The sequence below is a fragment of the Desmodus rotundus genome, chromosome 11 (genome assembly GCF_022682495.2).
Source record: "Desmodus rotundus isolate HL8 chromosome 11, HLdesRot8A.1, whole genome shotgun sequence".
NCBI classification, from domain to species: domain Eukaryota; kingdom Metazoa; phylum Chordata; class Mammalia; order Chiroptera; family Phyllostomidae; genus Desmodus; species Desmodus rotundus.
The window spans coordinates 89,541,624-89,556,892 of record NC_071397.1 but is presented as its reverse complement, the minus strand read 5'-3'; the positions used below and the strand labels follow the sequence as shown (position 1 = coordinate 89,556,892).

At 34.8% G+C, this 15,269-nt stretch overlaps 1 protein-coding gene across 6 annotated transcripts in view; it reads right to left on the bottom strand.

The window, feature by feature from the left end:
* Positions 1-15,269, bottom strand: part of STXBP5 (syntaxin binding protein 5) — a 131,701-nt gene that overhangs the window by 68,986 nt on the left and 47,446 nt on the right. For all 6 annotated transcript variants that reach the window (XM_024551946.3, XM_045188881.2, XM_045188883.2 and 3 more), the window contains exons 8-9: positions 10,850-10,973; positions 321-399 (exon numbers count right to left, since the gene is read on the bottom strand). In XM_024551946.3, coding sequence (XP_024407714.1) covers positions 321-399; positions 10,850-10,973 — 203 coding nt within the window. The remainder of the gene's footprint in view (positions 1-320; positions 400-10,849; positions 10,974-15,269) is intronic.

Sequence of the window (15,269 nt, the reverse complement as noted above, 5' to 3'; positions counted from 1 at the left end):
TTCTTCATTGCTACTTCACAGTTTATACTAGCAAATGAACTCCATGTTAACTGAAGACTAATCTAACAGAATGTATGAAGCTTGACAAGAAAATAATTCAAACATTCCAAGGATATACAGCAAAACTGCTAAATACAGAGAGAACTTAGAAGTATTTTACCCTAAATTTACCAATTTGAGTTAGTTAGTTAATAAAGCATAAAATTTAAGACTAGGCTAGGCCTTTCTAAAGTAAGCCTTCAAAAATAATGATAGAATAGCCTTCAGTGCTATTTGAGCAGTTATATACAACGAATATTGGCAACGAAGTAAAATCTTACCCAGATCTAGTCGTTTTGAACTCCACCTTGAGGATAGGTTTGCATGGTTCTGGCTTCTTCCCATCCTTTAACTGCTTTCCTAAAATATATTTTCCTGCATTAAATTCTAAAATTCTAAGTTACTCTAAATTCTTACATTGATAGTTTATAAAATGAAAGTGAAATATAATGAAATCCACCATGAAACAATAAAAGTGATTCTGATAGAAGTAGTTAATACAAAATATTTAAAGTAATCAAGTAAATTTACTTCTTGAAATTCAGTGCTGAAAAGTAAATAAAAAGAATAACTTTGTAACATTTATGCAATATAATTTTAGTAAGGTAAATTGATAGTCTTCTCAGTATTCTTAATTGCAGATGAGCAAAATAAAATTTTAATTTGCTAAATGAATTCATGTTTTAACATAGCTAAATTTGAAAAAAATAAATATAAATTAGATTTTTACCCAAGTGTGACATGCTACAAAATTAAACCCCATGCTAATAAATTCATTTATATTTATTCTCTTAAAGTAAGATTCATCCACTGTAATATCTAGAAGGCTGCTAAAATACACCAACCTCTATAAAACGTGTCAGGGACTCATACTGTCAAAAATATTAGATTAGTTTAAAAATGCTGATTTCTATTATCTACTTCTATATGTTCATTGTAAAAACAACTCTGAAAAATATAAAGAAAATAAGACATCTACGCCCATTTGTTAGAGATTAGTCAACTCAAACACTACTTTTTTTTTATCCCAAACATACACCTCTAACCCCAACACTTGTCTTCCCTCCCAGTTTCCGCACCCCCACAGTACCTATCTCATTCTACTCTACGTGTACCCTGTGTGCTCGCTGCACCAACAAGAGAGCCCATCCCGTGAGAGCAACGGCTTTTCAGCGTGTCTGTGTTTTCTGTTGACGCGCACCTGGTGACAGACAGTGGGTGGCACACAGTGGGTGCTCAATAACTGTTTAATGAGTGAATAATTAATAATTTTTCCTTTGAATTAATTCCTAAAAAAAGGGACATCTGGGTAGAACTGTACCCCAGAAAGACTGAACCAATTTATACTTCCATCAGTAATGTTAAGTATTTTGCCACACCTTACCCGAACACTATTTTTTTTTCTAGTTTGATGGGTGGAATGGTTATCTTATTTTAATTTGTATTTTTTATTCGCTAAATATTCTTAGGCTTACTGGTCATATGTATTTCTTCTTTGAAAAATAGCTTATATCCTTTACTCATGCTTGTATGTAATCTTCTCTATATTTAAAAATAAATTTAATATTCAAAGCTCTTTAACATTGTGTCTAATATTTCCCTAGTATCATCGGTGATTAAATTCTTTGCAATTTTTAAACATTGAACATTTAAAAATGTATGCATTTAAATAATCAAGTCTATCAGTCTTGTCATGTTTTCAAGAAAACTTAAAATCCCGAAATGTCAGTTCTTCTAAAATTAACTTACGAATTTAATGTATAATTAGAATCCCAATAGCTTTTCTTGGACTTCAATGAAATGACCTTAAAGTTCATGTTCTGGAGTCAATGCCTACGAATAGCTAAGGAAACTAGGAACTGAGATTAACTTCCAGAATGACACAGCAAGGATCTTGGTGAACTTGCTTTCCCACAAAAAAAGAAATAGCAAAACAAGTTAAACACTTCAAAATGCTAGAAATTAACAAAAGCCACAATACCCACAAAAGGAGTGGCACACTGTATACCCAAGAAAAACAACTGCACCCAGAGACAAGGAAGACTGGAACATTTTAATGGAAGGCTCCTCCCATCCCCTGCACTCCCAGCTCGGTGTCCAGGCAGAGATAAGAAAAGGTATGAGCCAACATAGGGGACTGAATTTCTTTTTGCAGTTCTATTAAAACCAGTTTCCCTAGAGCACAATCAAAATATTTTGTCCCAATATGGAGATCCCTGGAAAACTATATTCTCAAGGTGTTGTGGTGATTTCACTTGACACAGACATCAGCTCAGGGAGGCAAAAGGCCCTACCATCAGGCATCACAGAATTAATAGCAATCTGCTGGCAATATCTAGCTCCCGAAGGCTGTGGTTCCAGTTGAAACAAGTAAGAGCCTGGGCAGGAATTTAAAATAAAACCCAGAAGAACCAGACATATTCCTGGGGATCTAAGAGGCTGCACACACGTGCAAGGCTCTGTACACGACCCAGAAAGACCTGGGAAAGGCGAAGGTCAAGATCCCAGTCACTCATCTCTGGAGGACTTCGAGACCTTGAGCAAAAAGGAAGTTAAAAAAATTAAATGATCTATATAATACCTACTGCTGGCAGGAAAACCGAAAGACTGGAACTCATACATGAAAGTAGAAATGTGAAGGATACGGCCTTCTTTGAAGGCAGTTTGAGAACATTTATTAAAATAGAAGTACAAAAGAACCAATTCCTATGAGTATGTTCAGGATGGTAATGGCAGCATAATTTGTAGTGATCAAGAACCGAAAACAAAGTGAATGCCCATTAATTTGGAATTGCTGAATAAATTGTGAAAAACTGTTAAAAAAGCAATTGGCTATTACACGGCCATTAAAATGAAGGAATTAGGCTATGCCAGATAACATGGGAGATTTTCCCGAAGTACAGTGGATTAAGAAAATCCAGATCCTAGGGGACCACTTCTTTGCCTCTTTATACAGAACTGACTGTGGAGTGGAATCCTGAACCTCTGTCATCCCAATATAATAGAAGAACCAAGAGGTGACTAGTGATACGGGTAAGTAGAACGCCAGAACAAGGTACTAGAAAGGACTGCTGTGGGAGAGATCAGATGGTTGAAGTGGAAAAAGGAATTGAGGAAAAAAGAAAGTTATGGGAAAAAGGAGGTTTAATTCTGAAAAGTCTTCCCTCATGCTGTACAAGGAACCAAGTAAGAATTTCAACCTCTACTTCCATCTGTTCAGAGGCACAGGACCTTCCACAGTAAAGCACGTAAATGTTTGCTCCGAAGAAGGCCAGCACCAGACTTTATCTTCTACCAAACAAAGTTCTAATGGGAGTATCAGATTGTTATAATTTGAAATTACGGATGCAAATTTTACATTTACTGTATTTTTCAAACTATATGACACATCGGACCGTACGATGCACCTAGGCTTTAGAGGAGGAAAATAGGGAAAAAAAATTTGAAGCAAAAAATGTGGTCCTGCTCCTGCCTCCTGTGACTCTGCTCCACCACCACCGCCCCCCCGCGAGCCAGGTAAGCTACATTCAGACTGTAAGATGCACCCCTCTTTTCCTCCAAAATTTGGGGGGGGGAAAGTGCACCATAGTCTGAAAAATATGGTATTTAAAAAATTAGTTATGTATTTTTAATGAAGTAAAACAATGATTCAGATATAACTCAATTTAACTTATTTCAATATTCGCTGGTAATCTTTCAATGGCTAGAACAATTTTTAAAGAATGACATCAAGTGTTACATTTTCTAGACATTTCTTAAATTTGAGATTATATATCTTTCATAAAACCTGGCTAGATACAATATTCTTAACTTTTGTCTTGCTCAATGTCTTTTGATATTGCTGTATTGTGTCGAGCATTTAAACTTCAATAAAGTTTAAAGCAGTATAATTTTTACTTCTTTCTAAGTTAACTTTTTCCCACCCCCTGCTAGAATACTAACAGGGTAGTTTCATTATCTCTGTAAATCAAAATGTTGCAGATTTCCAGTGATCTTTCTTCATTAATCTTGCTTGGAAATCTGTCATTTTGATCTGCATTCCGGTTTTTTTTAACTGAGGTTTTACAAATTATTTTATCTATTATTGCTTATGTTCCAGAAAGGTTAATTTATTCATCAGTAACCCAAGATTAACCATTTTCTAAATCAAATCTAGTAAGAAGGCACTAGCCAAGATTTTATTTAAAGGATGTTTACAAGATCACCAAATTTCCCCACTAGGTGTCACCTGTGCTTGTTCTTTTAACTACTTGTGAATTACCTTGGTACATTGTTGAAAGTTCAGGTTAATTATAAAACTCCACTTGATAAATCACAGAAATCTCCACATCACATATGATTTCTTCTTGTCTCTTACTATGCCCTGTGTCCCACTCCCATAAATCAACCGGCTACAATGACTCAATCGGTCCAAGTCCTACTGCTTCTAATACGAAAATTTTATCCACATATATCCAGTTCTTCCTATTTGCTGTCACAAATGAAGTCTCCATTATTTACTGCTTACTAATGCAACGGCTCCCTAGCCAGCCCCCCATTCTGCCCCCAGCTCACCCGATATTCTACCATGCTTCTCATGGCAAATCATTTCTAAGGCCGGTCCCCATCATGAGAGTCAAACTCTTTAGCATATTATGACGTACATTCATGCCTTGGTATGAGTTTCTGTCTTTGTGCCCACAGGAAGTTTAAACTCTGGTCATATTAAACTATTTGCAGTTTTCCAAGAACACTGTGTTTTTGGTTATGTCTTTGTACCTTCTGACTAAAATGACCTTTTATGTTCTTATTTTGTCTCATGACACCCCACTCATCCTTTATGATCAAGCTCATGTAACCTGAATTTGCGAAATTCAGCACTTATCATAATGTCATATAGCTGTCAGTTCAGAGATCATTTTCATTCCCTGGACTGTGAGTTCTTCAAGGGCAGCACAGATCCAGTACTGAAATGCTGCTACATAGGAGTGATCAATAAACGTCTGTTGAATGAATGAATGAAGACGTATTAAGAACAAGTGAGGAACACTGACAAGAACAAGTGCTTCCTAAGTTTTTAATTTTGCGTTTAGTACGCAGAACACATTTTCTAACAGATACAGCTGGTTAAGAGCAGTTATGTTCTTAGTCTGGAGCTGGGTGTCCGGTATGGGAGCCACCACTCACACATGACCACTAAGCACTTGAAATGTAGCTAGTCCAAGCTAAGGTGTTTTAAGTATAAAATGCACACTAGGTTTCAAAGAGTACAAAAAAGAATGTAAAATACTTCAATTTTGTATGTTGATTACATGTTGAAATGACAATATTTTGCATATTTTGGATTAAATAAAATTTATTATTAAAATTAATTTTGTTTTTACTACTATTACTAGTAAATTTAAAAATTATACATACAGCTCACATTATATTTCTACTGAACAGTGATGTTCTAAGAAATAAATGATTCAAACTGGAGAATAACACTGTTCATAGTATTAGTCTGAAATGAAGAGCGTATTTTTCCTTATGAGTGTGAGAGAGCTGATTTACGACTGGACTGGACACACACACATATATTTGATTTTGACTCTTGGTTAAAGGCAGGGGGATTTATGATGTGCTTGTTCAATGTCCAAAATTTCCCAAACTTCTCTGGTGATCCCAGCGTAGTAGCTTTATGGAAGGTTGGCAGCTGGCTTAACTGGCCTGGTGAGAATGGATTATCTGAAATAATTTTAGGACTGTATAAATGTAACGACCCCTTAACTGTTAAGCAGTTGAAATTACATTCGGTTCTTTGAAGGCAACTATGAGGCTGATGTGGCCCCCGGTGAAAATGAGTTTGACACCCTTGGATCATTTAAAGGGCCTCCCTGAGAGTTTCTCTCTGCATTCCCAGAAGTCAGATCTTGTGGCTGGAGCAAGGAACCTCGGCACAATCCGTGTGCACGGAAGTACTCACAGGAGCTTGCACGTGGGGCACCTGTCAGAACGCTCGCCTGCATTCTCTCTCTCCTGCGAGACTGCATCCTCTGCTTTTAAATAAAAGTCTTATTTTGAGTATATCCTATGGAGTTTGGTAGGCCCTTTCAAATATACAAACTGGGGTGAATTTTGCAATGAATTATATAAGGAACTAAAGTATGGTTTTATTATTTATTGAATTTTTATGCTTTGGGTGATTCTTAAAAGATGATTAATAGAATTATTTGTAAGTCACATCCTAAAATATTAAAATGACTTTTATTTATGTAACCTTTGATTTTATTTTTCCTTCAGCAACACTTGATAAAAGTTCCCCAATCATGGTTTATTCCTTAATACATGTATTGATTATACTGATGAAAAAGCTCTGGAAACTAAATTTTAAAATCTCATTACCTATAGTGGTCACCTATTAATTCTGTCCATCTAACATCTCCATTTCCTTTGGGAATCAAAGCTACTCTGCAACACAGCACACACGTGCACATTTCCAGGGCAGATTCTGGGGGACTTCGGGCCAGCAACTGGCTTCGCCACGATGACTGCACGTGAGCCTTGCCAGAACCGCCAAATTTCTTCCCCCTAAACAATGGAAGCCCATCTGTCGCAGGAGGGAAACAGAAGCAGAGCTTGCCCTCTAGACTCTGCATACATAACTACAGATTTCCACCCCGCCCATATGGGACCAAATCTGGCTTAATTTCCTCACATGCACCACGCTTTATACCTCATTCCACCCTGCCATTGTACATATGATAAAACTCAGTCCCAGAGAACAGTAATTATCTCCACAAGGTTTTTCATATAAAGCAAAGCTAGAATTATGTTCCAGGTTGTCTGACTGCCAGAAAATGTTCTTTGATAATCATAAAAAAAACTAGATTAAAGGGAGCTATCATTTTTTATTATCTGTTTTGGTTAATAAAAAATCATGTTGAGTAATTTCAGACACAGAAATGGAGGCTTTCCAAAAAAATAATACTATCTACCATTCTGATACATACAGTAAAATTATCCTATATTGTATCAGAAAATTCTTAAATGAATTCAAATTATTCTCCTTTACTGGTCATTTTACCACCACTATCTAAATAACTGCTACATCCCTCGGAGTAGGAGTCCACTATCAACAACTTCAGCAGTGAAGGATGTCACCCAAGGCTAATGACTGAACATAACCAGCGGATCTGGAGAACTGTCTCACAACCAAATTACAGGCCCAGCACGAGGCCACCACTTCTCTAAGTTATGTTATGGAACACTAGAGAACCACAAGATATTCTGTGAATAAAAGATACTAAAGTCAGCTAAGTCTGGGAAAGCCACATAAAATAAATATTAAATATACAAACCAATATAAATAATAAATATTTAAAAAATTAGTATTTGCGAAATGCATTTTGGAGAATACTACTCTAACTCTTTTGGTCCCACCTCACCAAGTAAATAACATTTTCAGATTTATATTTTCTGTAATCATATACACAGTACATCTCAATTTGCAGGTAATTTCACTTTAATTAGTACTTCTATGTTTAAATGAGAATGCTTAGGTTCAGAAGTTAAGTGACTTCCCAAAGTCACAGAGTCAGCAACTGGAATCAGTGCTTAACCACATCTGCTGGCTTCAGAACGCCACGTCAGGCTGGTGTGGCATTATGTTTTCTAAACAGATTCTTCAGGACATATTAAGGTATTCTTAACACTAAACATCATACTGGTAGGAATCCTAAAGTTCAATCAGTTCCTGGTTATCAAGGTAACACTTACAAATGTTTTTTAAGAATAAGATACTGAACCATTAAATGGGTTTAAACATGAAAAAATAACCCAACCTAGGCAAAATTTTGAGAGTCTAGTACTTTTAAAGTAATTTACCATAACTGTTTGCTAGAAAGTAAGGGCAAGAGACAACACTTTAATTATTGAGGAAAAAACCCTAAATTTAGTAATAGTAATGAGGGAAAAAAATCTAAATTTTGATCCATCAAGTCACACATTTAGCATACTGAAAGTTATATACAACAAATATGGCATATATAATACTTTATTATGGTATAAAGCATTTTCGTACTTTAATGTAAAAAAATGCATTAGTTTTGCCATGGAACTCAGCTATCAACATAAATTTAACTTTGGTAGTTTACCTACCACTAGCAATAAGCAGTAAACATTACTACTATTGGAGATATTTCATATTTTATAAATAAAACTACTTCTGGTCATCTACATTTTTAGACTGCTATCCTTTACAACAAATGCCATTCTACCTTTTAAACACCGGCCACAGAAAAATTTTTCTTTACTTACATTTTGTTTTGATTCTTATATTAAAAAACATTAAATAAATATTCATTGTCTTATTTATTTAAAAATAATTTTAGCTAATGACTCTTTTTTGCTAAGATATTATAAACTCTATAGAAACTTATTTATGCCATCCCTAAAAGTTGGCTCTCAAGAGGTAAGTTCTCAGTATAAAAGTAGGATCAAGGTTAAATAGGAAATCTCCATTTGGCAACCATCGCAGTAATAATTGATTCAGCCAAGAAACATCACCAGACACGAAAATCAGAGGGTAAAGTTTGATGAGGAATAGTATGTTTATAGGCCCAAAGTACTCCTTCAAATCAAAGTACTTATTGATTACAAATATAAATCAAAAATACTTATTAATATTTCAAAGGGATAAACAATACTGTTGCAATGGAGAGACCTAGTAGGTAGAAGTTTAATCAGAAGTTCATACCAATGTGGGACAAATCAAATACAAGTTCCACTTGAAAGGACACAAAAAGAACACATCGATCCTTTTGGGACAGTCCTGCCAAAAATGTGCAACCTAAATCTGATCAGGGTGGAACATCAGACAAACCAAAGTGAGTTACATTTCATACAATAACTGACCTATAATATTTGAATTCTGTCAGTTATGAAAGTTAAGAAAAGGCTCAAAACCTGTTCCAGATTGAAGAAAACTGAAGAAACATGACTACTAAATCTAATTTACATATAGACTCTTTTGATAAAAGGCATATAGCAGTGATACAGGAAAATGTCCTTGTGTGTAAGAAAGAGATACTAGAATATTTGAGGGTGAATGGGGAGTAATTTGACAACTTCCTCTCAAATGGTTCAAAAAATATTTTTGTATAATACAAAAAAAATTAGATAAGCTTAAAACTGAAAAATTAATACTAAGTATTTTTACTATTTTCAATACTAGTTTCACTTTCTTCTAGATCTAACAGGTTTCTAAACTAATCATCTACTTTTTTGGTTTTCTGGATTACCAGGTTGCAGTGGGATTGGGATCCTAAGATTTATGAGAATTCTCAGGGGTACTACCAAGACTGGGGACCTAGGCAGTAAGAGAAGGAGGAAAAAACTGTATTAAGGAACAATGGAACCTACTACCATCAGGGCTCGCCCCTAGACAAATGCACAAATAGATCTGTAGCAAATTTAACATATACACTTGTCCAGAAAGATGCTGCTGCCACAAAGCAGTGGTAAAGTATATCAAAATACTGGGCTTCAAGAATTGTTATTTTTACCAGAAAGCAGACAAGTCTAAAAGCCCATACTGCCACAGATAGATGAAATAAGTTTTAAATTTTACTGTTTAATTTCTACACTGCAATATTTCAGAATGTACTGATTTTTTTAAAAAGTAGGCATTCATATTTTAAAGCAAGCAATGAAATACTAGCAATAGCTACAAGGATATTCTTCAACATACTACCATTTTAAAGAACAGTTTCATTAATGCGACTTCCCTGAATTTGCTGGGTAAGAACTTTTTAAGGTGGGATTGTAGAATGCAGATTAATAAAGACACACAAATTCCTAGGCTCCACTCAAAACTCAAAAAAGGCCTTCATAACCTATTTTTAACAAATTCTCTAATAAAAGCTTTTTTTATGTTTTGTAAATACCACTTGTGCAGAAAAGAGTTAACACAGCAGGCCTGAGACTGCTAGCTCTGGAAAGGTGGGCTTGAAAATTCAGCTCTTGGTTGGCATCTGGTAAGCTGGCTTTGAGACGGCAGGGTGGCTCACTGTGCCTAAGCTGTCTGTACAAACAATGCGGTTTTCGAAGGATCCCTGCCTTCCTTGGGGGAGTCCAGGATTTTGTCACGGGCTGAAGCAGAAGGTGCCTACAAACTGCCTCCATAAAAACTCCAGACAACCGAACTCAGGTGAGCCTCCCTGGGAGAAAGCATTTCAGACATGTGGTACTAACGCATTGCTAGGGGAATTAAGTGTGTCCTGTGTGAGCCCACTGGGAGAGGACTTGGATCCTTGGAGCATGGTTCCCCCCAGATTTCACCCCACATGCCTTTTCCATTTACTGGTTTCACTTTGCACCATTTTTGCTGAATCCTGTGAGTTTTCCTAGTGAATCATCAAACTTGGGGTAACTGGGGGTTCTAATGTATAAAATTCCTTCTGCAGAATTCCAAGTATGTCAAAAAACTATTATATATTCATTAGCAACTTGCAAACTGATGACTTTAAGATGACTAAAGCTGAAAGCCAGTCCTATAGTCCTATGCACAAAGTTATTCACTTTTGAACTACTAGTGAAACAATATTCAAAAGATAATTTAACTTTCCTTTTCTCAAAGTTCAAAGTTGCTATTTCAACTGCAAATATAATGTGAGATTCTATTACATGATTATTACATACTATTTCTATATGTGTAATTATTTTTAATGCCATTAAAATTAGAGACTCATCCTTATCCCCACCTCCCCCCCCCCCCCCCGAAAAACAAACCCATATGCATATACAAATTAGTTTACTGTCCACTGCAATTTAGATAGTGATACATTCTTACCATGTGGAGTGATTGTCTGTACAGGTTTGGCAGGGGACCTCACATTCCATATAGTCAAGGTGCCATCTGAATGACTACAAATAAACTGTTTTCCTTCATGATGCCAAGCCACAGAGTGAATAGCCTATAAAAAGGGGGTGACAAAATCTATTTTTAAAACAAAAACTTATTTAAGCACCAAGCTGTTCACAATTGATACTGTAATTAATTTTCATATAACTTTTCATCTCCCAAACAGAAAACAATATAGTATCCTTACATTCCCATAATAATTTAGCTCTCTTGCAATACAAATAAGATTTAACTTAATACTGACACTATTTTAATTCTTTTTACTTACTTTATTCCCTGAACCAGCCTAAGGAAGATACAGTAATGATAAATGTGTATGCATATGTACGTGTGTATAGAATTATAAGTTCAGGAAAATGAAAGGTATTCTTATTCTTTCTTAGAATAAACTACACCTAAATAATATACCATGTAAGTAATTATAACCAATATTCCATGTAAAAACTAGTTGCTTTGACATAGACAAAATTTTAAAACTAACTAAAATTCTGAGAAAACAAAAATGTATACGTGGAATTAAGATCAATTAAAAACAACTCAGGTTGGCCTTCACAACATGTCAGGCATTTCTCGTAGTAAATCAATTTGTAAAATCTGAAGAGACCCTCTCCTGACTAGGAATTTATTTTACATCTTAAGTCACTTAAAAATGATCTGAAATATTTTTATATAACCAAATATGTTACCCTTCAGTTCTTTGTTCTAATATTTAATTTTTTGTCTGTAAAAAACATTTTTAATCACTCTCCTAGGTTCTTTAAATTACCTCTTCTTAACTCAAGCTGATACACTTCTAGTTCTTAATAGTCAAATGACTTTAAAAGCTGCCTTACTAGAGTGTGAGAATTGTAGAGTACAGCACAAAAACCATGTACCCAACTAAAACTTAAAAGTTCTGCTTACGTATAAAGTCAACATTTACTATGATCTAATTTATGTCCACTCATTTGGGTTCCTCAATGCTTATAAATTTAAGTTAAATGAAACAATTTGGTATCATGGATCAGATTTAAAAACTAAAATGACAATGGATAAGAAACAATAAGAATTTTTCTAAATGCCAATATTTAACACAATGTTTTAGGTTCAAAGTATCTAAAAAATTCTAAATGAAATCTTAAAACAGTAATAGATTTTTCCAAGTTACATATGACATTCCACAAACTCAAACTTAAAATATGCAATCCCTTAACAGATAAACCATTTCTGCAAAATATGAGCAGTGCTAAGAAGCTTATTCACAAAGCCATTTAAATCTATTTTTTTAAGTGATCAGGGAAATGAAAGACAGGTCTACAAGTATTGTCTAGAACCTATAAGTAAAAAAATTCTAGTCTTATATATAAAAATATGTACATTTTCATAAGTATGTATTACTATAAGTGGAAAACTAGTATTTCCCATTTGCCAAAGAAAACAACATATATTTAAAAGTACCTTTTATTTAAGATATTAAATTATTAAACATTCCAAAAATAAGCACTAATTTACAATTATTCGGGATAACGGTGAGAAAAATACCCTACTAAAGAAAAAAACAAAATGAACTTTACATGCAATAAACATGAACAAGTTTTTTCTATTATTTTTGCAATCTTCTAAATACAAATTCAACTTGGCAGAAGATCTCATTGTTTCTAATACTCTTGGCTCTAATGTTATTACATGTAATACTACATATATTACATATGCATGTACATATAGCCTATATAAGTATTTATTATAGATCCTTATATAGCATATATGTACTATGATATGTACATATAGAAAATATATGTATATAATATATGCCACATATAAATTATATATTGATACGTAAATTTATACAATTGAACTTATTCATTAGTGTTCTTTGGAAAATGAAGTCGAAATTTATGTTAGCAAGGTGGGAACACCAAATCTCAGTATGCTGAGATGCTCACATGCTCAGAATTAAAAGATGGGGGAGGAGCAAACCTCAATAATTCACTGGAGAAGAACATGAGATATAAAGTAGAAAGCATTATTTGGGGTTGAGGAATTTTGTGTGTAAGTCAGCTTGATTTTTTGCAAGAGAATATAAAATTTCCAGGAGATTCTTAAGAGGTTATGTGATTTTAAAAAAATGGAAAACTATAAATAGAGATGAATTAAGAGAAACCGGTAAGAAGAGAGCTCAAGAGCAGAATAAATGGAAAGCAGAGGAGCATAAATAAATGAGAGATGTACAAAAGTTGTGGGAAAAGATGAATTCAAGACAGAGAGAAAAAAGCGAAGAGCAAAGCAGGGGAGATGATACAGCTATTGGCGTAAGCTGCAAAGGAGAAGTATATACAACTCCAAAAGTTCTTCAAAAGATGCAGTGTCTCACAAAAAATATTTTAACCACAATATAGCTCATGAAGTAATTAATGGACCCAGAAATTCATGGTATTTTTATATTTGATAATCTTAAAAAACAAAAGAACTGTCTTAATCTGATACATTTTTAATAGTAATATCTAATTACTAGGCTTTGACAAAAGTAATACCTATGATTTTTCTGCTATTCTTATCAAATAAGAGTGTATCTTGAAGAATAATTTTCAAGAAAAAACAGGCTATCAAAATTTATCAAATCAAAATGATAAAACATCGGATTGTGGGGAGTATATGCTGTTATTGCTTTATTTTAAAGATTAGTCCCTATTCAAATCAATCGTATGGGAAAATATATTTGCCAATGATACCTCAGACAAGGTTTTGATCTCCAAAATATACAAAGAACTCTCACAACTCCACATCAGGAAGACAAATAATCCAATTAGAAAATGGGCAAAGGACCTGAGCAGACACTTCTCCAAGGAGGACATACAGAGGGTCCAGAGACATATGAAAGGATGCTCAGCATCACTAGCCATCAGAGAAATGCAAATTAAAACCACAATGAGGTACCACTTCACACCAGTCAGAATGGCCATCATAAACAAATCAACAAACAAGTGCTGATGAGGATGTGGAAAAAAGGGAACCCTAGTGCACTGTTGGTGGGAATGCAGACTGGTGCAGCCACTGTGGAAAACAGTATGGAATTTCCTCAAAAAAACTAAAAATGCAACTGTCTTTTGGTCCAGCAATTCTATTGCTGGGGTGATACCCTAAGAATCCCGAAACACCCATTCAAAAGAACCTACACACCCCAATGTTCACAGTAGCACAATTTATAATAGCCAAGTGCTGGAAGCAACCTAAGTGCCCACCAGTAAATGAGTGGATAAAAAACTATGGTACATTTACACGATGGAATACTACACAGCAGAAAGAAAGAAGGAAGTCCAACCCTCTGCGACAGCGTGGATGGGATTGGACAGTATTATGCTAAGTGAAGTAAGACAGGTGGTAAAAGACAAATACCATAGGACCTCAGCTACAAGTGGAACCTAATCAAGAAAACAAACAAGCGAACAAAACAGAACCAGAGACTTGTAAATAAAGAACAATCTGACAGTAACTACAGGGGAGGGGGGGGAAATGGGGGAAAAAAGGGGAAGGGTCAAGGAACATGTATAAAGGACTCACGGACAAAGGGGGTGGAGGGGAGGTGGAGGACTGGACATGGAAGGTAGGGGTGAGGAGGATGGGAGAATAATGGGGGGAAAATGAGGACAACTGTAACTGAACAACAATAAAATTTTTTTTTGAATATCCCATAGTTTTGTCCATTTAACAATTATTGATGGGCACTTGGGCTGCTTCCATATCTTGGTATTGTAAATAACACTGCAGGGAACACAGGGGTGCTTAGTTCTTTTGAATTTGTGTTCTGGGTTTCTTCCAATATATCCCCGGAAGTGGGATACCTGGATCAAAAGGCAGATCCATGTTCAATATTTTGAGGTATCTCTATACTGTTTTCCACAGTGCATTATTAAATCTTTTGGTAAACCCATTCAGAGAATTTGTCACCTGAGACATTTTACTTTTGATCTCTAGAAATTCTACTTGCATTTTTTAAGTCTTCCATGTCTTTCCTCAACATGTTCATGCATTCATTTACCTTCTAGAATATAATAGAGTCTATAACAGGTTTTTTTCTGCTATCTAAAAATAGAGTAGTTCTATGAAATCTTTTGTAAGTCAAAATGACATAAAGTGAAGAAGCAATTCCCATTCATTTACATTTAAAAATTTTGAGCATTTCCAGACTTAAAATTCAGTGCATACACAATGTCATTATTTTGTTCATCCCAATCCAAATGTTTTAATTACATCCAGTTTTATGCTAAGTGTAATACCCTTAACAAGCTCTCTTAAGCTTTTCTGATACCTTAGGACACATCTTGCTAACAAATACACAAAATAAATCAAGATAAAGCACAGAAGCTCACAG